The sequence below is a fragment of the Microdochium trichocladiopsis genome, assembly GCF_020744255.1.
Source record: "Microdochium trichocladiopsis strain MPI-CAGE-CH-0230 chromosome Unknown B0I36scaffold_9, whole genome shotgun sequence".
Taxonomy (NCBI): domain Eukaryota; kingdom Fungi; phylum Ascomycota; class Sordariomycetes; order Xylariales; family Microdochiaceae; genus Microdochium; species Microdochium trichocladiopsis.
This window is the reverse complement of record NW_025763552.1, coordinates 594714-615626: the sequence shown is the minus strand read 5'-3', so window position 1 is coordinate 615626 and position 20913 is coordinate 594714. Positions and strand designations below refer to the sequence as shown.

Sequence of the window (20913 nt, the reverse complement as noted above, 5' to 3'; positions counted from 1 at the left end):
AAGCGGGAAGAGCACGCGTGTGCCTAGCAGTCAGGCCTTGGGCGGTACATGTGCGCGTTCCAGCCTGGGTTAACTCGATAACCTATACTAGCCTATTAGTCTGTCTGGAACAACCAATCCGCGGATCCGGACTGGCGCCACAAACTTGAATTGGGGCCCACCTGATGAAGATCTTGGATGACTATCAGTAATGATCGCAGCTGCAAAACGGTTATCGGTCATGTGCTTTGGGCAAGGGGAGCTGGGTGCTTCTTAGTGTTAGAGACAATAATATCCTCCTCATCGAAATCTGCCAAGGCTCACTATCGACGGGTCCAATTGGCAATGCTCTGGTTGAGTCTAACACTAGACAGCACAAAACACAACCACGGCCTCAACGGTTTTGAAACCCCGAGTTGGTTAAATAAACAGAAATGTAGTACCACGTTCTTCGAAAACCACGAACTGCGAGCTGAAGCTCCACGGATGTCCCCTGGTGGGGTTACTAAAGGGAGTCCCTACGGTGCCGTCCATTGTAGCCAGAAAACGTGGCAGACCCTGTGCAGGCTAACTTTGCGCTCATCATCAGTGGGACGGATCGCACCGAAAGTTTCTGCACATAAATTTCCTTGTTATGTGATGTCGTGGTGGAGAGAGCTTTCTTAATAGAGACGGCTAGACCTTGAAGCCCTTGGGCACTTGCCTGTGGAGTCAGCCACGACTGATATGTGGGTTGGTATCCTTGAGGCTGAGCCACATCATCGGTCGTCTGCATGCTTTTGGACTCTGGAGTGCACAAGTTTGTGCGCTATGAAGCGTGCATCCGCACTGCGTGGGGTACCCGGCTGGACACTCGCCACGCAGACCGGCATGCTTTTCGACGAATGTGCGTGTATGGCGAGGTGTGGCATCCAATGTTGTTGACTAGCCGCAAGCCCCGATCTTAGGCTTTCCTTTACAAGTTAGTGTGATCGCTGTAATGAGATCACTTGGTTTCATTTGTCGATTCATGCACCTTGCTTTATAGCCATCATGCTGGTTTGCGCACCGACCAATTAGAAGAAGAGGCTAGCGTGGGATGTACCAGAATTGTCCGACATCAAGAGCTTTGATATCTTCGTGCTGAGAATATATGGGTTGCCCGTCCGCCGAACGGCCTGTGTATCTCGTGCCACGTCATCAGCCGCTGCATCATGAAACGAGCAGCCCTGTGCTCCAGTGCAGAACTGGGATTCGTATTGCATGCGCACCATCGGGGCCGTTTTGGGGCTGTGCCGCCCGCCGATTTGCAAAGCTCACAGCTCTGACGCGAAACAAACGGCTGGGCTGTTGAGGATGACACATGAAACTCGACCGTAGCCCTGTGAAGACGGAATTCTGTCCCATTACTTTTGCGGTCATGTTTGTCCTCCTTCAGAGAATAGGTTACTGGCAGAGGTATGCAATATACGTCAAGCGAGATTGCAAGAGCCAGCCCAGCATCTCAATCCTTGATTGTTTGATATAATTATTCGCTGTGTACAAGATTGACGTTAAGTGCCTATTTCGACTCCAGCAATCGCAAGCAGGTCTTGTAGTCAGATAGCGGCTTCTGCAGAGCAGTGGAGGTCATCACAGGACGGCGATTCTGCGAAATACCAGGGAAACCCCCGAGTCGACCCCAAAATTATGTTTCGCCATGCTGGCAAGACGCACAAATTATGCATGCATTCATGGCCGAGATCGGACAGGTAGCCCCGGGACATGAACACCCCTGCCCTAGAGCGTCTTTACTCTGTCACGTTGGTCCTGGCACCAAACCATGTCAGCGACCTCACGGCAACCGGCTGCACTACGTTCCGGCGTGGTCGACCCGTCTCACGGTCTGTTCAGCCTCCACTGTAGGTCCCAGCCCACGCCTGTCACTTGACACCAATTGTGGCCCTTTCTCTAACGAGCACGACCCGACATTGCGCGGATTACACGGCACGACCTCCGCAAACCCGCCTCCGCAATAACGAGGAGCAAAAAAGCTGGAGACCCCAACTGCAGGACCTGGGGTAAACGCGGAGCCAATCTCGCGGAAAAATAGCGGGCAGCGAATTCCACAAATCAGGCGGCGACAGGCCCCTCGCAACCCCAGTTCGGGGGCGTGCACAAGTGCCGGGTAAAACTAGGCCCTGAAGCGCTATGCCGAGAACTGCCCAGACTTGCTTGTCTTGCCATGTCATGCATACTCGGGCCAGGGGTACGCGCCCTGTGGCAATGCCGGGCTAGGCGCAGGTTGGCAGCTGGGGGAGAAACGTGCATACGACGTGATAGGTGGAATGCAGAGCTGTTTGTTCGGGTATCGGCTGGAGAGATGATGGGATGACGGCCGGGAAGTGATCCAGTGTTGCATTTAAATTTGGGGCAGCCTTGTGCATCTTTTCAGATCCTACCCTCTGCTCCTCAGCAGCAACTCTTTCCTCTGCCTGTGCCACTCACTCGGTCAAGATGCACTTCTCCCAACTTCTCCTCCCTCTCGCGGTCCTTGCTGACGCCATCTTGTCGAGCAATGTCGTGCTGCCCGCCGGCGTGCCACGGGACGTTGTCGAGTTCAGGGAGAAGCACCCCTACCGGTCGCCCAAGCCCGACTGCCACCGCAAGGTCGTCACCATTAGGTCTTCCAAGGACGACCTCGATGATGTCGCAGACGAGTTCCTGCAGGGCATCAAGAACGCCAATAACGGTGGCACCTTGAGGCTCGAGAAGAACAAGCTCTACGTCATTGGCAAGCCGCTCGACTTGACGTTCCTCAATGACATTCATGTCGACCTCCAGGGAGAGATTCTCTTCACCAACGACACCTCCTACTGGCAAGCCAATGCCTTTCATCATCCCTTCCAAAACTCAATTATGTTCTGGAAATGGGGAGGATCCCAGATCAAGGTTCGTTGAGTCGACCCGATGTGATGCCGCTTGCGCGCCACACAACCCCCCCTCCCCCGTGCGAGAACATCCCATTATTGACACGCCTTCCGACAGATCTACGGCGATGGTATCCTCAATGGTAATGGGCAGCGCTGGTACAATGAGTTTGCCGGACTCGAGATCCTTGACCCCAGCAACAGCTACCTCCGCCCCATCCTCATGTACGTCGAGAACGCCACCGACATCTCAATCAAGGGCATCCACCAGAAGAATAGCCCGTGCTGGACCAACTTTGTCGTCACCTCCAAGAACATTGAGTTTGAGAACGTCATGGTCACCGCCCACAGCAACAACGCCAGCGCCCTGCCCAAGAACACCGACATGTTTGACAGCCTCAACATTGAGAACCTCCGCGTCAAGCAGGTCTGGGTCGACATTGGCGACGACTGCTTCAGTCCCAAGTCCAACGCGTCCAACGTTCACGTCGACACCATGTACTGCAACGGCACGCACGGCCAGTCAATCGGCTCGCTCGGCCAGTACGAGGGCGAGAAGTCGTTTGTCGAGGACGTTGTTATTGAGAACGTCTGGTTGCTCAATGGCCAGCACGGCGCCAGGCTCAAGACGTGGGCCGGCGAGCACGTCGGCTATGGTTACATCAACAATGTGACTTTCCGGTAGGACCGACGCTCCCAAAGTGATATCTTGAGGATCTTGGGCTAACGAACTGGTTTTTCAAGCAATTTTTGGCAAGCGGCCAATGAGTACGCTAGTTACGTGGACTCGTGCTACTTTAACGTGAGTTTTAAGACCCTTGGAGGTGTTTGGAATTAAGATCTCGCGATCCCAGTTCATCCTGAACCTCCAACTCACCACCACCCACAAAACTAACACCACACCGCACAACAGATCCCCACGGACGTCTGCGCGCAGTACCCGTCCAAGATGAACCTCACCAACATCCTGTTCGAGAACTTCACCGGGTACACGTCGGGCAAGTATGGGCGGGCCGTGGCGCGGCTGACCTGCAGCAGCAGCCCCGACGCCGTGTGCGAGAACATCCAGTTCAAGAACTTCCAGATCGAGACGCCCTGTGGCAACAAGGAGCCCGTCATCATCTGCGACGGCATCAAGGGCGGGCTGGGCGTGCCCTGCGTGCCGTACAACTCGACCGAGGCCAAGGCCGCGCTCGCGGACAAGTGCACTGTGCCGGCGGCCACTACCACGGTGCAGCCATGGCACTGAGCGTTGATCCCTTCGAAATGATGGGTACGTTGAAGGGAGGGCAAATGGATGCGGTCCGAGGCTGCCTAGACAGCAGGTGATGCTCAAGGACCGATAATGTAGTAATGATAACCGTGTCAACTACCTCGAGGCGGATCCATCCCGTGACACAGTGCCGTTCTCGCAGCCTGGCATCAGGTCGTGGTTCTGGCTCGACTCCCATTTTGCAAAACTGTATGACTACCAATAAGTTCAACATTTGTTATGAGAGCTTCAAATGCCGGCGTCCCCTCTGTTTTCAAGGTTGCCTCCCCTGATTATTCGACTTCAGCCTCCGCCAAATCTTACATGGTTACTATTCATGCTGTGACCATTAAGGTGGGATGCACAAAAGCCTGGTTCGATCAATGTTCGATATCTGCATTGAAAGCTTGTCAGTCTGACCCAGATGCAAGTCGAGTCTTCCCATTGGTTTGAGGTACAAGAGTTCCTCCAAAATCCAAAAGCAGTGAGCCCCCTGTTTCTAGATTGCGTGCAAGCAAAAAGACTGAGACTGGAGATGATCCGTCACGGACTTGAACCGCAGACCTTCAGTGATCCCTTGAACCCACGATGGGGAGCCATGTTAGACTGACGTGATAACCAACTACACCAACGGACCGATGAACGAACAAGGAAGATTGCTCGTTTCTGATTGGATGAAAGGGAGTGTTGCTTATTTGAAAATGACTGCGCTGCCTTGCCGAAGCAAGAGCACCATCGACGCTTGAGAATTTTCTTTCATCGTGAGTGGGCATCTTGCTGGCGCGGGTCCACGGGTCCACACGGTGGACTCGGTGTGTTGAGGGGCGGCGGCGATGACGGCGGTCCGGGAGGCTGATTCTGTTCTGTACCGGGCCTGAAGCTGGACTCGGCGCGCTATATGCTTACGCCGATGCTTATCAGTTGGTCTTGTGAGTAGGAAGGCAAGGTCTCAGGGCCGAGGAGCACTTCGGTATGCTGTCGTATTTGTGGCTCTCATTGGATCACCGTCCATAACGACATCGTGCGAGCTGTGGACTTGCTTCTTGCTACCGATGCAGCACGATGTCGTCTACGCGTGTAAAACCCGAGCCGGTTTGACCAAGTGCTCCCAAGGAACGCAAACCGAGGACGCGTGTACTCGCCATTATTTGTGAATTATGATACCGCACGAACGATTTCAACGCCACTTGCGGCAGATTCGCCGTGTGCTGCGTCCAGCGAGCAGAATTGGCCGCTCATCCGGGTGTATATGAGTGACCCTCCCTGAACAACATATGCACTCTGAGTTTACTGCTGACCTATATCTAGGCTCCATCGGGAGTGGCTTGAAACATGCAGAATGTGTTAATCTGGTGTTGCTCGGCTTGAATGAACAACAGTGTCTGCCCTTGCTCAAGCTTGAAAGGCGCGACAATGTCTCTAGTTGTCTAACATGAGGTTTCCCGTGCGTCCGGGACATTGTTCGTTCACGGCAATAAAAACAATGGCAACTTCCGCTGCGGTAGCCGTTCATGAGCCTTCTAGCATAGGTGTTATGCATGACAGGGGTCAAGTGCCCGCGACGAGGGGCAACACGTTCAGCCGCACCTGGCTGCCTCTAGTAAGGCACTCTTTAGGCACCATCAAGTAGCGGCGCCCGGTCTCTTGCTTCCAACCTTACTCGACAACTTTTAGCAGTGAACTCCGCGCTAGCTTCATCCTATTCTCAGAGAGTCTAAGCTCAGCGCTCACCATGGAATACGAGGACGAATACGTCCAGCGGTGCAATAACACGACCCTCGCCCCACTCGGCCACACCTTGGTCCGGCTCCCTGCAGATAACACCAGGAAGCTCCTCTTCACGGCGAGCGAGCTGCTCGAGAGGCGGCGGGCCGAGGCAGACGCGATATGCGCACGGCTGGAGGAGCTGAACCCGGATGTCGCCAGGCACTTCCATCACAAGCAGGGGGCCATCAAGCAGCTCAAGCTGCGCATGATCCTCCCTACCGCCGCTGGTGCTGCTGCAACGCCATCGCCTAGAGAAGTCGACTCGTTCATCGTCGTCAGCTACTGCTGGCACTATCCATCATGGGTCCTGCCTGCCGCCGCCGACCCTATCGCTGATGGGTGGGAGATATCGCAGCACATGGTCGACGAGGTGGTGCGTATTGCCCAGGCTCAAGCTCAGGTTCAGGCTGAGGCTGCCGGAGGGCAGGAGAGTACTGGCGAGACAGCAGCAGCAGCAGCAGCAACCACCGGGACCAGCTGCGCAGTATGGCTGGACAAGCTGTGCATCAACCAGGCCGACGAGGACGACAAGATCACACACGTCGGAGCCATGGACATGATCTACCGGGCCGCGCGGCGCGTCGTGATCGTCCTCGAGGACGTGGAGCTCGAGGCGGGCGACGAGGTCCTGGCCGCGCTGGCCTACAAGAACATCTATCAGGACATGTGCGACCACGTCAAGGACCACGACCTCGAGGGCGCGGCAAAGCGCGAGTTCATTGCCGAGTGTTTCCCTAGGTGGGAGGCTGAGTGGTGCCAGAGCATGTCGGCCGCCATCTCGGGGGGCGAGATTCATGAGGGGACCGAGTTCCCCGTCGCTCGGCTCCGGGCAGCTGGGAGACGATTCGTCACCAAAGTGCTACGGGCGCGGTGGTTCTCGCGGGCCTGGTGCGCACATGAGTCGAGAGTCGTGCCGCACGGCAAGATAAACAACCCGCTCTTCTTATGCTTCGGCCCTGGACAGGAGACTGCAATCCCACAGCACATGAACGGCCGAGCCACCACCACGGCGGCCAATGACGGAGAGCAGAGCACCGACAAGATCCTGAGCTTCGAGTTCCGCTTCATCCACTACCTTGCCCTTTACATCTGCTCGCTTCAACAACAGGACCCCACGCCAGAGGAGCTGATGCTCGACAGCGATGTGCGCCTGGATTATGGGGACCTGGACCCGTGGGCCCCCCCGGCTTCTGGGCTGTGGCACCTCTGGTACCGCATCCAGCGGCGCCTGCCCGACACGAGTCCCGACTGCTCGGCCATGCAGCACCTCGTGAGCATCCTCTCGTTTGGCTGCTCCTTCAAGGGCGATCTCATGTCCATCGCGCTCAACACGTCGAGTATCCCGCTCGTCTTCCGGGGCAGCGTCGACACCGTCGAGGACGTCATCTGGATGTTTTCCCTGCTGGTGCTTGCGGCGGGCGATGTCGTCCCGCTTGTCATGGACGGGGGAAAGCTCAGGATTACTCATGCAGCAGCTGCAGCAGCAGCAACCGAGACTGGCACCGACGACCACCAAACCCCAAACCAAGCTCTCATCTCGTGGGTCCCGCGCGCAGTCGAGGGCGTTATTGACGAGATCCTCCCGCTGCCAGATAAGAGCTACATCACGGCTGTGACGCGCGACTACATCGAGCTCGACCTGCTCGTGTTCAAACCCCTTCCTGCCATGAGCACGCCAGGCGCCCTGGAGAAAGCCGACGCCCTCATCGCCACGCACCAGCTCGAGGAGCTGGCGGCGATGTATGCCGCCTCCGCAGACGAGCAGACGCAGCGACAGTCGGAGCTCGCCAGCGGCGTCATCAACAAGATCAAAGAGGGCAGGCCGGGTCCGCTGCACGTGCTCGTCAAGGTGTGGCTCGCGCACGGGATCGACAGTGGGAAAGGGTGGGTGCTGCGGTTCGCAGATGTGATGAGCAGGGACACGCGGGAGTGGATGCACGGCGTGCTGGGGGAGGACGAGGACGAGCGGCTGGTGCCCGCTGCGAGGGACCTGCTGGGCATCTTGTCCCAGTCAGAGGCGAACAACGGCACCAATGGCAGCGAGCACTTGGAAGCAGCAGTAGCAGCACTGCAACTCGAGCCTCGGCACAACGGAGAGCACAGTAGAGACGAGGACGAGGCGGACATCCGCAGAACAGTGCGCTTCCTCCGCACCATACTCGACCCGCGAATCAAGTTCTACACGGTCGCACCGCGCCGGCTGCCCGTCAGCTCGGACGATCACGCCTTCATCATGTCCTCCAGCAACACGGGTTACATCACCGTGCCCCTGGCCGTCGCGGGCCTGCCTTCGTGGCAGAAACGGGCTTGGGTGCTCGAGCCGTTCGACCCGGTCAACGACCCGCCAGAGACGCTCGCCGACTTCCTGCCCGACCTGGCGCGCACGGGGATCGAGCCCGGCGAGGCACTGGAGGATGTGTATCCGGTCTTGCCGTCGGACTATGCGGATCGTAGGAAGCCCATGAATGCCGATGTTGCGGCGTGGCGGCTGAGGCGGAGGGAGCAGATATTCGGGTGTCGGCCGTGGGATAGTGCTGGACTGGCGGCCCTTGTGGAGAGTGCTGAGAATGCGGGCGACAAAGGGTGCGTCGCGGTTTTGAGGAAGCAGAGAGTGTATGGGGCCGAGGACTACAACTGGGGCAAGATCAACGAGGTTGCCAAGAGGATCGAGGGCACTGGGGTCCCTGCAGCCAAGGATGAAGCCTGAACATAGACATGACGGCATTCCCGCAAGTCGGCAACTATAGGACCTCTGGGTCACTGGCCCCCTGGACACCTGGGCAGTCTGCACCCCGCGAAGCTGTCTGGGCCCCCTGCCCAATCCCCGGCCCGATCCAGGGTCTAAGGGAGAACAATGACTCGTGGCCAATCATGCCCATGTTCAAGCCTGCAAAGCACTGAGTAGCCTACTCGAGAACTATTCATTCATGCCACTAGTCCCAGTTGGGCCATATACGACGTGCATGAGCAGCAGCAGGGATCCGAGCTGCTCGCCCGCTTATTCACACGACGGACTCTGATGAACCGGCCCTTTGGATACTTTTTGTCCGTCCTCACCTTCTGATTCTTGGGCACCAGAGCTTCCAACAGTGCTTATCTAGGGCTCAAGTAACGACACAATCTTTGACTCGGCCGTCGACGACGTCCCAAAACGGCAAGCCCGAGGTGCCTTTCCCAGTCTCGTAGCAGTTTGCCTATTGAGAGTTTGGCCTCGGCAAGAATCCCGGATTTGACTACATGGCCGTCCAGCCACCATCACCACACACTCTCTCCCTCTATCGCATTCCACCACCATATCCACGATGGCTGCGGGCATGAATCAGCATCCGGCTCAGCCCCAGTCCCTGACAGGGCGGACCTACCTCACGAAGTCTCGAGCCGGGTGCTTCACCTGCAAGAAGCGCCACGTCCGGTGCGACGAGGCCCAGCCCAGCTGCTCGGCATGCCAGCGCCTGCTTCTGCACTGCGAGTATCCGCAAGCCCGAGCCGGGAAGCGGAAAAAGGCAGCACCGGCCGCCCAGCAGCAGGCCATGCAGCGCGTGCTGCTGCCGACAGGGCCCAGGGCAGCTTCATCCTCGTGCAAGCCCAAGTCCTCGTCCAAGTCCGGCACCGCCCGCGTGCCCCAGTGCATCATTCCCATGTCCCAGACGGGCCAGGCCTCTTTGATGAGGCTGACGACACACCTGTGGACGGCCGAGGACAGCGCGCGGGCGATTGTGCACGCGGCGTTTGCGACGCTGGACCCCGTGGGCATGACGCGCAGCAACTTCTTTGCGCACATGCTGGCCCGCGAGAGCGTGCAGAAGGACTTTTACAGGTACGTCTGCCTCTCGATCCGCGACCTCAGCAGGTCCTCGCAGGGCGACGGAGCGGTGCGGTCTGCAGGGTTTCGCCCGCTCAGCCAGCCCGAGGAGTTTCTCTCGGGGTCTCAGGGGTCTTCTCCTGCCTCTCCTTCTTCTTCCTCCTCTTCCTCTTTTTCTTCCTCTTCTTCGCCTCCTGGCAGCAGCCGGAGCACCAAGCACCTCTTCTCGGCGGTGGGCAACTATGCCCGGGCCCTGAGGTCCTTCCGGGACGCCCTTCCCAGCATGTCGCCGCGGGACATTGCCTATGGGACCATGTGCTTCGCGGTGCTGGAGCTGCTGCAGGGCAACTTTGCCTCGCGCAACGCCATCATCGGGGCCGGCATGACGATGCTACGGCCGCATGTCGTCGCGCCGCCCGAGATGCGGAGCGACGGGGCGTTCCGGTACGGCCTGCACCCGCTGTACGGCGACAGCCGCAGCCTGTGCAACACCGAGGCCGTCTGCGTGCGCTTCGCCGCGGCCAACGTCCTCGGCGGCCTGTGGACGCCTCCCTCCACCGGCCGCGGGGCAGCCCAGACTCCCGAGCACAACGCGGCGCTGCTGCCCCGGTTCAACCTGCCCCCCGAGTTGCCCGTGCCGGGGCGGTACGACAACACCATCAAGCTGCTGCGGCCCAAGTGGAATGCCTTCCACGGCACGCTCGAGTGCTGGCTGCTGAGCCGGTACTGGCCCATCTCGGTGGGCCAGAGGCTCGACGCCACGCAGCATCTGGCAGACCAGGCCCGGCTGCTCGAGTGCCTTGGTGTGTGGCGGACTTGGTTTCAGGGGCTTATTGCTGCGCACAAGGAGAGGCAGGCTGGTGGCGCTCATGGAGATGGAGATGGAGAAGAAGAAGAAGAAGAAGGCGACATATTGGATACGTTCCAGCAGGTGTGTGTGTATATTCACTGCATGCAGATCTGCATGACCTCCGTCCCCGACATCGACCCTTCCTTCCTGGCCAAGTCTTCGGACGACTCGACATTATTATCATCATCATCATACTCTTCCCTCCCCCCCTCCTTGGTCTACTCCAACAACTGCTCCCCATCATCAGCGATTCCAACACCCCCAGCCTTCCAGAGCATCGACGCCACCGCCTTGTTGCAGCTCGCCCGCCGTCTGGACCGCGACGTCGACGGCTTCCGCATCCACAACTTCAACGACTTGTTCCTGGACGCGACGATGCTACCCATCATCACGCGCCAGGCCGCCCAGCAGCAGCACCGCCAGATCTCGGTGGCGGTGCGCAACGGTGCGAAAGAGCAGGCCGCACAGGTGGAACGCGAGCCACAACACCAAGACGACACGATGATCGGCCAGTACCGCTCGGTCCTGCCGCCTCTGGCCAGCAACTCTTGCTCGCCACGACAACGACGAGACGAAAACTACCTCACCGCCTCCGCCACGACCAGCGCTGGGCCTGTACAGGAGCAGGAGAAGAGCCATGCGGAAGTGGACAGCATCCTCGCCGAGAGACAGCTCGCGATGCTGGACCTGGTGGCCGCGGTGACCAAGCGGACTTTTGAGGAGCAGGAGCAGCTGCAGCTCGGCCTGTCACCACCTTCTTCTTCATCTTCATCTTCATGGTCCTCTTCTTCCTGTTCTTCTTGTTCCGCTTCCTCTTCTTCCTCCAAGCCGCGCAGGACTGCTGGGCAGTCCTCAAGCAGGTGCAAAGACAAGACCAAGCGCACCACGACCGAGCGATACCTCGAGTCCTCCGAGTGGCCGCCCGCGCTGTGCACCGCGTACCAGTGGAACGCGCCGGACCTGCCTCCCCCCGCGCTCTCACCACTCCTCCACGAGAGTAGTAGTAATGATGACCTGAATACACCATCATCACCGCCGCTGCCGCCGCCGCCGCCGCCGCGGGGCGCCCGGCACGAGGAGCCGCAAAATGGCCATGCGGCCGCCGCTCAGAAGGCCAAAAAGCAAGGAGGGGACAAGAGCAAGAACGAGAGTAAGAATAAGGACAACACGGCCGCAAATGCAAGGCAGCAGAAGCCGCAGCATCAGCATCAAGCAGCAGACCAGCCTCAGCCGCAGGGGGACTTTGCCTTTATGCCCCTGCGCACGCGCAAGGAGCTCACGCTGAAGTGCATCCCGATGCAGTGCGCCGCCACGGCGGCCGCGCTCAGGGACGGCGTGTTTTACGCGCAGGTCGTTTTCTGATATGTTGTTTTTCTTTTGTGACAGCGGATTAGATGAAGAGCAGACCCGCTTTGCTGTTTGTTTTTTCTCCTTTGAGTGTTCCCCGTTTTCTTTATTCGGATTCAGCCAGATCAAGCGAGCACGGGCGAAATGGATGGACTCTCTTAGGAAGTGCGGGGGCCAGGGGAATCAAGGGCCAACTGGGCAGAGAGAGAGAAAGAGAGAGAGAGAGAGATAAGGGAAAGTCAGAGAAAGACAAAGAGCCGCAGAGAAGAGCAGAGACAGAGAAGTACGTGGGGAATGCAAACACACTTGCCCCCGGCAGATACACAAGAGAAGATGTCGAGCTGAACGGGAGACTGTTGCATGTTGACCGAATATGATGTACCCTTCCATGAGTTCCATTCATCTAGACCAGGCAAAGTAGAAGCAAAAAAGGCCAATGGCTGTCTACCCTCGGACGAGTGCCTGCTTCTTTTCTCTGCGGACGGCGGCCACGAGTGTGTACGGGACGATGACGGTGGAGAGGCTGCCTGATGTACCTGGCGATGTTGTTGGGGGGGAAGGCCGACGCCCGCCCATCAGCCTCGAGCTGCGCAGAGAGCTAGAGATCGACGAACTTCATGGTGGTCGACATGGCCTGCCTGATCCGCTTGTAAGAGGTGCAGTCCGGCTCCCAATCGCGATGGCGTCACAGAGGATTTGTTTACACTGAGCAGCGGGGTCGATGCAGCAACATCCTGAAGGCGTGTGGGGTGATGACTAAGCTTGGCAGCCCAACCCTCACGTAATGCCTCAGGCCACCAGGTTTGCTGGTTTGGAGAGGCGGGGACAGGAGATCTCGAGACAGCAAACAGGTTCCAACAGTGGCACCAGCAAGCGACACACACACACGGGTGAGATGGTAGCCCAAACCACCCGAGCCGATTCTCCCGGCAGACAGCGACTGGCGCCCTCCAGCTATTACTCACCATTCGTGCTACGGCTCCAGAAATAAGCAGCGCCATGCTCCACCCGATCGTGGGGTGGGCTGCAGTAGCTCCAGATCTGCGTCTGCCCACCCATCCCATTCCGCAGATCTCGCCTGCCATTCGATTCTCCCATCCTCCAGCATACCCAGCCACGTCAAATGGCTGACTTTTTCATCCGCTGTCTCGAGCCCTAGACAACAAGCCACGAGGCACCAAAAGACCCCAAGGACCCTGAGCCCGCCGATCCAAACCAGACCCCGAGGATCCCACTCCGATCCAGACCAAGACAAGCGACCACCGCACAGAGACGGAGCCTCGACTTGTTCCTAGAGACAAATGCCCTGCAGACAAAAGAGCATCTTCCTGTGCCTCATGACAAGACAAGGGATCTCAGGAGCAAACCCCCCGGCGGCGACCGGTGAGGACCAGCACAGGGCATTGACAGCGACCCTTGGCAGCAGGCGCGACCCCTCACTAGCCAGGGCTCGCGCTGCATCCGGCTGCTTCTGGCGTCGCCCTATCGGAACCTTGTTCGCGCGATCGCCTGTGTTCCGAACAGTGACAGCCCGGGCCCTCTCCCAAGTCGTGACGTAGTCCAATAAGCAGTGCTGCTCGCTAGTCACACAGAGCCGAGCTGGCACACACAGAGAGCTCGTGGGGGAAAGCACGAGGTGGGAAAAGATAAGACATGGCGGCTCAGGCAACCAGCGCCCAGGGGTTTCACATCACATCAAGCAACAATCCAGGCCCGGCATAATTCCACCTGTCGCGACTGCGTTCGTCCTATTAAACAATCAGTCGCGTTCCTGGTCCCTCCCAGGCACCGGCTGCCACTTGCTGCTTGTCTCCAGGCCCCGTGTCACCAAAGGATCGCTCTCGCCAGCCAACACTGCCGGCGACACCAGACACGCACAATGGCCGACTCGACAAAGTCACCCACAGAGGGCGAGGTTGGCCGCGGCTCCTCCCTCGAGGATGGCCTCATCGACTCGACCGGTACCCGGCCTGTCGACCCAGAGATGGAGGGGCTCACCTTGTACGAGAAGAAGGCTCTGGTTGTCAATCGCGAGCTCGCCCAGCAAGGGATGGGCCGCTACCAGTGGATGGTGTTTTTCCTCTGTGGCTTTGGCTACTTTCTGGATCTGCTGTGAGTCTCTGCTGCTCCTGCAAATCACTCCACATGCTCACGGCTCTTCACAGCTGGGCGCAGGCCTTCGGCCTCATCCTCGCCTCCATCAAGCAGGAGTTTGGCTTTGGTGACATCGAAGCGGGCAACCTCAGCACTGCCTTCAACGCCGGTCTTACTGCTGGCGCTCTCTTCTGGGGCATCGTGACGGACATCATCGGCCGCTACTGGGCATTCAACTTCACCGTCCTCATCGCCAGTGTGTTTGGCATCTGCCTCGGCGCGCCCGACACCTACAACGGCGTCCTGGTCCTCGCCGCCTTTGTGGGCATTGGCATCGGCGGCAACGTCCCCATCGACACCACCATCTGCCTCGAGCTGCTGCCTCGCAACAAGCGCTGGCTGCTCCCGACGCTGTCCGTCTTCCAGCCCCTCGGTGTCATCGTCTGCTCCGCCATTTCCTACGCCTTCATCCCCTGGCACTCGTGCGCCCCAAATCTCAAGTCCTGCAACACCACCCTGCCTGGCGAGCCGTGCTGCGCCAAGGCCGACAACTGGGGCTGGCGCTACACCATGTTCACCCTCGGCGGCATCACCATCACCGCCTTCATCGCCCGCTTCTTCCTCTTCAAGTTCAAAGAGTCGCCCAAGTTCCTCCTCTTCCGCGGCAACGACGCCAAGGCTGTCGAGGTGCTCGAGTACATTGCCAACTTCAACAAGGTGCCCTGCAACGTGACTCTTGAGAGCTTCACCAGTTTGACCGAGGACGACGCGTCCGTCAGCGGCACCGAGAGCGACGGCCGCATCGTGCTCGGCTCTGGCGAGAAGCAGAAGAATCTGTCGCTATGGCAAAAGGTCAAGTTTGAGCTCGTCCGCCTACGCGTGCTCTTCGACAGCCCCGTCATGGCGTGGCTGACCATCTGCGTCTTCATCATCTACATGTTTGACTATGTGAGTATATCGTCTCGTTGCCGCCGGTTGTCTGTCACATCAATGCTGACACTGCTGTGTGTGTGTCTAGTTCGCGTTCTCCATTTCGGGCGCGTTTCTGCCCTATATTCTTCGCAGCAAGGGTGCCCAACTCGGGCTTGGTCTGCAGTGGACGTACCTGTCGTACATCTACATCAAGCTGTTTGGCATTCCCGGCGTTCTCGCGGGCACGACCATCTACAAGTGGCGCCGCCTGTCCATGATCGCCTCGTCGGCGCTGTTTGGCGCCATGCTCTTCACCTTCACCACGGTGACCAACGCGCCCAGCTACATTGGCATCAGCGGGCTGGTGTACTGCTTCCAGTCCATGTTCAACGCGATCCTGTACGGCATGACGCCAGAGTTCTTCCCGGCTCCCATTCGAGGTGTGTTCTTGTTTTCTCTCTCTCTCTCTCTCTCCATCTCCTATTTCCGGGCGCTGTGTGGTGACTCGATACTGACATAAGGGAAAACAGGCACTGCATGTGGCGCCGCCTCGTTCTGGGGCCGAGTCTTCTCCATCATTGCGCCGCTCGCGGGCGCGCGTGTACTGGCCGTCAGCCAGAACGGCGTGCTGTACCTTGCCGGCAGCAGCGCCTTCATCAGCACAATATTCATCTGTCTCCTGCCGGGACGATACATTGGTGGACAGAGCTACTAGGATTTCACTTTCGCTTTGCATATACACACACAGATACAGCGCAGATACATACGGATGCATATCTCTGGCGCAGCCAGGGCATTACCTTTTTGGACTTCATTCCAGCTGCAGCAGCAATGAAGAGCCTATTTTTGTTGCCATTTCCTACGCAGTATCATCCCGCACAAAGCAACAAATTCCGTCTTCGTGCACAGTATCACTGCGCCGCCTGTTTAGCCCCCGTGAAGACCTTGCCCGCGGCAATAGTGTCAAACGCGTCCATCGTGTGCCGCCACACGGCCTCCCTCATGGCCGCGCGGTCCAGGCCGGCGTACTTGGCCGAGTTGAACGTGTCGTCAATGCTCGAGCCGAGCGCATACGTCCCACCGCCCGGGCCGGTCTCGCCGGTCGTGCTTCTGACCACACCTTCCTCGACACTTCCCCCGCCAGCCGCATTGGAACCAGTGGGTGGAGACGAGGAAGAAGAGGAAGAAGAAGAAGGGGGATACCGCTGCGCATCCGTCAAGCTCAAGATCCGCCGCCCACACACCTCGGCCTTGGTGAACGCCGCCCATCCCAGCAAGGGGACGACGACCCAGGACCACAGCACGCGGAACCAGGACGGCATCTCTGAGCTCTGGAACCCCGGGCCGTTGACCAGCCCGGGGAAGACGTGCACGAGGGTCAGGCCCTTGCCGCTGCCAGTGGGCGTGGGCCTCCCCGGCTCAGGAGGATCCCGCGCGAGCTGTTCAAAGAACAGGGTGTGCATGTAGTTCATGTGCGAGCGCGCTGTGTTGTAGGTGTAATCGGAGACGGGGTTGTCGAGGGCGAGGTTTTCCGCGTGGAGGGTGTCTTCGGTGCCGGCGGCGAAGACGGAGACTACGGTTGCGTGGTTGTCGGGCTGCTGCTCGGCTGGGGGCGACGAGCTAGAGGCGGATGAGGAGGATCTAGAGGCTGCAAGTAGGAGCGGGAGGAGCTGCGTGAGGGCGCGCATGCGCGAGTAGTACAGAATGCTCATGGTGAAGTCGAGGCCTTCTTCCGTGTCTGTCGCACGCGTAGGACAATGTTAGCTTGACATCAACCTCTGTGCTGGGTGAGATGAGCATGGAGTGACTACTCTGGTCGCGTATGCCATCGCACAATCGTGCCAGTCAGAGCATCAGAATAGAAAAGCTGGAACAACGATGTCAGAGAAGCACCACAGCAAAAACGCACCTTTTCGCGGCTGATAGACCACACACCCCTGTGTGAAGAGCAAATAGTCGATCCTCGCGACGTCACCAGCACGTCCGGCACGAGCAGTCTCGAGCTCGGTGATGCGGGCGCACACACGATCGACCTCGCCCATCAGCGAGAGGTCGCTCGTCTGGACAAACACAAACTCGGCCGTGGCCTTGCTTCCCGCTCCCGCATCGCCTTCGACACCGTCACCACCACCACCACCACCGCCGGTGACATCGTCCACGACCGCCACGTCACTGACCCCGTCCCGGATCAAGGCGCCGCACTCGGCAATCACCTCCCGCGCGACATTCTCCCGGCGGGCGACGACGTACGCGCGGAACCCCTTGGCTCCGGGGTGGTCGGCCGTGGCCCGCGCCAGCTCGCGCAGGGTGTAGTGCCCGATGCCCGTGGCGCCGGCGAAGAAGACGGCCACCAGGGGTCGGGAGGTGACGAGATTCGCGACCGAGGTGCGGACTGCGGCGTCTGAGACCATTTTTTGTTGTTGATTTCTTTCCTGTCAGTGATGAGCGAGGTATTCCTAATTGGCTCCTGTGGCTGCTAGGACGCTTCGGGGACCAACGGTGTCGATGCGTGACGGCGGGTGGCTTGAGTATTGGAGATAGCTGAGGAACTAAGACAAGCCACCTTGCTATGTCGTACAACTAGCTTCTGAGCAATCGTGATAATTCCAGGGCGGTGTCTCGAGTACGACTCCTCGGAGACAAGGAGGAAGAAATGTCAAGAGGTTCTGCACTTTTCTCACCACGTCAAGCTTTACAGCGAGCAGCGTCAGGCTGCCGGTAATAAGTAAGCATGCATCTTATCCCCGCACGGGTGATCGTGGAACATGGGCACCGACTTGTGTGTATCCTGCGGGGTTAAGCGGTATTACTTTAGCGCCGGAGGTCGGACTCGCTCTCGCACTTGTCCTTGGTCTGCACGGCGCGGGCTGTCTCACAGTCTCACACCCACCGCAATCAAGGCCCGTCTATCCCCTGCCCTTCTGGTCTTTTGGCACTGTGCACATGCAGCGTCCTGCAGCACTTGGCCATTTATACTCCAATCTTGGTATCCGGTTGTTTTCTAGTCGAATGTGGCCCGATTGTCCAATGCTTAAGCATATGCTTCTCACTCCGCCATAGCTGGGGTTCTCGTGCATATATGCTGCTGCCCTGCCAGCCAACTCCGGAGTGGTGCTTGAGGCAATGTTATACTAGAACAATACCAAGATAAATGTCGGTTGACGACCCGCCGCGTTGATCTCGCGTCCTCTGCAGACCCCAGCATATCATGTCTTGATCCTGCTGGTGGCATCGGTCTCAATGTTTACGGAACAATGGCACCGGAACTTGTCCGAAAGCTTATTGGAGTGTAGGGACATCTGACAGATAAGCGCGGATGCGGCAACGTAAGATACTACACCAAAAGAATCTGGCGCATGCACATGTCAAACAACTTTGGATGGATAAGTCTGTAAGCTTATCAACATTAAGGATATCCTGGATTTCAATGGTAAATAGTCTATCAAATGAAATGACCCAGTCAAGATTTCCTCCCAAATGTCCTTGTCAAATCATGGGTATCAGCGCTGTCTACTGTGGCGGCGGCCCAAAGCTCTTGAACATTGCGGCCAGGGCTCTTCCACCATGGTCGCTACCAAACATGAGTTTGCCGTTCCGCTCCGACTCGCCTGCCTTCTCTGCCGCCCTCTCCCACATGCCCAACTCAAACTTCTCCACACGCGGGCTCAGGCTCTCCTCTGAGATGTCTCGCCCTTCGCTGCCTCGCACCGCGCCGACGATCGCCTCGGCGAGCTCGAGCGCATCCTGCATGGCCGTGTTGACGCCCTCGCCGGCCCAGGGGCCCATAAGATGCGCCGCGTCGCCAATGACAGTCGCCCGGGGATGGTGAGCCCACCGGTGACCCACGGGCAGGGTATACATGGGCTTGACGTCCAGCAGCTTCTGGCCCGTCTTGTCGCTGCCGACCTTGCCTTCTTCCGTGATCCCGTGGACAGACTCATCCTCGCAGCCCGCGAGGACGAGCCTCTTCAGCGCGTCCCCCCACTTCCCAAACACCCCGTCCTCGCCGACCAGCACCTTTCCCGCCTCCGCGGTCGTCATCCGGCTCAGACCCGTGCTCTCAGCCCAGTCCTCCTGTCCGGGCGCGTCGACCACGATGTACATGACGGCCGTGTCCTGGACGGTGTTGCGGTGCGAGATGACGCCGTTGCGCTGCCCGAGGGCCATCATGCTGCCCGTCCCGACGAGGTCCGCGAGGCCTGATCTCCTGTCCTGCCCCTGCCCCTGCTGTTGCTCGTTCCTCGATGATAGGCCCCGTGCCGTGGCCGAGATGTACTGCTGCCCGGCATACGCGGGTTTCACGTCCGTGAGCAGGTTGCGCACGCGGGACCACGCGCCGTCCGCGCCCACGACAAAAGGGAAACTGTGCCTGCCGTGCTCTGGGCCGAAGTCGAGAGCAACAAGTTTGTTATTGCTGCTGCTGCTGCTATTCTCAACCTCCGAGACGCTCAAAAGCTTGTGCTCCCAGCGGATCGTGTCGGCTGGGAGCGCCTCGAGCAGGATCTTGGTCAGCCAGGCCCGCGACACTTCGGGCCGGTCCTCGCCAAACTCTCCCCCTCGTCCTCCCTGGCCGTACCCTTCCACCTCGCCGCTCCCGCTGGCGTGCAGCAGCTGGCCCTCGTGGTCGTACACGCGGTCCGCCTGGCTGCACTCGCCCGTCACCGCACGGAACTGCTCGTACAGCTCGCCGCCGCCGCAGGCCCGCAGCGCCGCGAGGCCGGACTCTTCGTGCAGGTCGAGGAACCCCGAGGGCTGCCTGGTCAGCTCGTCCAGGGAGGCCGGGCGCGGGCGGCGCTCGAAGATGGTGAAGGGGATGGCGTGCTTGTGCAGCAGGTTGCCGAGGGTCAGGCCTGCAGGGCCGGCGCCGATGATGGCGATGGTGTTGTGGTGGTGGTGGATGGTGTTGTTGCTGTTGTTGTTGTTGTTGTCCTTGGCGGCAGTGCCGTTTTGGCTTGCGTCGGCAGCCATGGGTAGGTGCAGATCCAAGGAAAGATTGGAAACTGGACTAGATTTGTTGTTGCAGTCTTGTGCTTGATGTGGTCGGAAGTATAAAAGTGCCAAGCGTACTATTGGTTGTATTGGAATCGCATTCAAGACAGTCTGTCTTTATATGGATTGCATTCGAGACATCTCGTCAAAGATATCGTCGCAGATCACGTCTTCATCGCATGATGTGAGCATATGAGGTGTCTAGGCATCCGTCAAATTGCGGCGTATATCGGCCGTTAAGTTCGGGAGTTTGTTTGGCCCGGGCAAGACTCATAGGCACTCAATGCGGGTGTCGGCGGGGCCGAGCCCAGCAAGACATAGCCGCCTCGGCGACGAGCCCTCGACCTCTCGCCGGCACGGTCCCGACCTGGTCATGCTCGGGAGATACAAAACAATGGCCGTGCCCTCTGGAGCAATGGATGTTGCAGAGCAGGCATCACGTCTTCAGGCCTGAACGCGCTGGATGGCTCCACAGGGGGATAGTGTTGCTGGCTCGTGATCTCTGGCCTACTGCATATGGCAGCCTGGCAGGAGCCCTTTTCCTGTATGATGACCAAGAGCAACGTGTCATCGGAGGGTGGCAGGCATCGGCAGTTCTTGCAGCAGTGGTAGCTGAAAGAATCTGTCATGTTTGATGTAATATTCGTGATATTTTGTGCGGGCTGGGATTGGTCTTCATTGACAAGCATTAACCACGATGGCAAGTGTAAGCTGTATTGTGACGGTCCACACGGCGCAAGCACGTCAGGAAAAAAAAAAAAAAAAAAAAAAAAGAGAAAATAAAGAATCACGAACATCATACAAAGATCCAAGCAATGGAGCAGGAAGATGCAAAAAGAGAACCCAAGGTAATCCTTGGGTGATTGTATTAGTGCTCTCGATCGGGGAATCGAACCCCGGCCACCTGCGTGACAAGCAGGTATCCTGACCACTAGACCAATCGAGATTGGACCGCTCAGTATTTGCTGATTGGATGAAAACAGTGCCTCTTAAGTAAGAATATACAGACTACATCAAGCTGTGCTGGCTCCTG

The 20913-nt window shown here is 58.5% G+C and overlaps 7 protein-coding genes and 2 non-coding genes across 9 annotated transcripts; 4 read left to right on the top strand and 5 right to left on the bottom strand.

Annotated features, from left to right (window-relative positions):
* Positions 1 to 2454: 2454 nt before the first annotated feature.
* B0I36DRAFT_295173 (exo-polygalacturonase) lies at positions 2455 to 4192 on the top strand (the record flags this gene model as incomplete). Its single annotated transcript, XM_046151843.1, has 4 exons — positions 2455 to 2889; positions 2986 to 3548; positions 3612 to 3669; positions 3781 to 4192. 4 exons carry the CDS (start codon positions 2455 to 2457, stop codon positions 4114 to 4116), a joined length of 1392 nt encoding a protein of 463 aa, XP_046008081.1. The 3' UTR covers positions 4117 to 4192.
* A 463-nt stretch (positions 4193 to 4655) lies between these two features.
* Positions 4656 to 4756, bottom strand: B0I36DRAFT_t143. Its single transcript has one exon. It is a non-coding gene; the product is annotated as a tRNA-Val (tRNA).
* A 2063-nt stretch (positions 4757 to 6819) lies between these two features.
* On the top strand, positions 6820 to 8820 carry B0I36DRAFT_331589 (uncharacterized protein). Its single transcript, XM_046154998.1, has one exon. The coding sequence runs from the start codon at positions 6872 to 6874 to the stop codon at positions 8591 to 8593; it is 1722 nt and encodes a 573-aa protein (XP_046008080.1). The 5' UTR covers positions 6820 to 6871; the 3' UTR covers positions 8594 to 8820.
* A 1068-nt stretch (positions 8821 to 9888) lies between these two features.
* B0I36DRAFT_331588 (uncharacterized protein) lies at positions 9889 to 10625 on the bottom strand. Its single transcript, XM_046154997.1, has one exon. It carries the CDS (start codon positions 10557 to 10559, stop codon positions 10080 to 10082), a length of 480 nt encoding a protein of 159 aa, XP_046008079.1. The 5' UTR covers positions 10560 to 10625; the 3' UTR covers positions 9889 to 10079.
* An 892-nt stretch (positions 10626 to 11517) lies between these two features.
* Positions 11518 to 12556, top strand: B0I36DRAFT_331586 (uncharacterized protein). The gene has a single exon (XM_046154996.1). The coding sequence runs from the start codon at positions 11933 to 11935 to the stop codon at positions 12260 to 12262; it is 330 nt and encodes a 109-aa protein (XP_046008078.1). The 5' UTR covers positions 11518 to 11932; the 3' UTR covers positions 12263 to 12556.
* Positions 12557 to 13869: 1313 nt separating this feature from the next.
* B0I36DRAFT_250482 (membrane transporter) lies at positions 13870 to 15606 on the top strand (the record flags this gene model as incomplete). The annotated part of the gene is made up of 4 exons (XM_046150544.1): positions 13870 to 13997; positions 14051 to 14927; positions 14998 to 15331; positions 15422 to 15606. The coding sequence occupies 4 exons, from the start codon at positions 13870 to 13872 to the stop codon at positions 15604 to 15606; spliced, it is 1524 nt and encodes a 507-aa protein (XP_046008077.1).
* Positions 15599 to 17474, bottom strand: B0I36DRAFT_162745 (uncharacterized protein). The gene is made up of 3 exons (XM_046148681.1): positions 17390 to 17474; positions 16801 to 17318; positions 15599 to 16629 (listed from the first exon to the last, which is right to left on the bottom strand). The coding sequence occupies exons 2-3, from the start codon at positions 17300 to 17302 to the stop codon at positions 15803 to 15805; spliced, it is 1329 nt and encodes a 442-aa protein (XP_046008076.1). The 5' UTR covers positions 17303 to 17318; positions 17390 to 17474; the 3' UTR covers positions 15599 to 15802.
* Positions 17475 to 18323: 849 nt separating this feature from the next.
* Positions 18324 to 19996, bottom strand: B0I36DRAFT_434238 (uncharacterized protein). The gene has a single exon (XM_046162692.1). The coding sequence runs from the start codon at positions 19857 to 19859 to the stop codon at positions 18402 to 18404; it is 1458 nt and encodes a 485-aa protein (XP_046008075.1). The 5' UTR covers positions 19860 to 19996; the 3' UTR covers positions 18324 to 18401.
* Positions 19997 to 20754: 758 nt separating this feature from the next.
* On the bottom strand, positions 20755 to 20826 carry B0I36DRAFT_t142. Its single transcript has one exon. It is a non-coding gene; the product is annotated as a tRNA-Asp (tRNA).
* Positions 20827 to 20913: the final 87 nt, after the last annotated feature.

Coding starts and splice junctions, on each gene's coding strand:
- B0I36DRAFT_331586 (XM_046154996.1), top strand. CDS start 11,933: ATGAAGAGCAGACCCGCTTTGCTGTTTGTTTTTTCTCCTTTGAGTGTT.
- B0I36DRAFT_331589 (XM_046154998.1), top strand. CDS start 6,872: ATGAACGGCCGAGCCACCACCACGGCGGCCAATGACGGAGAGCAGAGC.
- B0I36DRAFT_331588 (XM_046154997.1), bottom strand. CDS start 10,559: ATGAGCGCCACCAGCCTGCCTCTCCTTGTGCGCAGCAATAAGCCCCTG.
- B0I36DRAFT_162745 (XM_046148681.1), bottom strand. CDS start 17,302: ATGGTCTCAGACGCCGCAGTCCGCACCTCGGTCGCGAATCTCGTCACC. Junction 16,630..16,800: donor GGTCTATCAGCCGCGAAAAG/GTGCGTTTTTGC, acceptor CGCGTGCGACAG/ACACGGAAGAAGGCCTCGAC.
- B0I36DRAFT_434238 (XM_046162692.1), bottom strand. CDS start 19,859: ATGGCTGCCGACGCAAGCCAAAACGGCACTGCCGCCAAGGACAACAAC.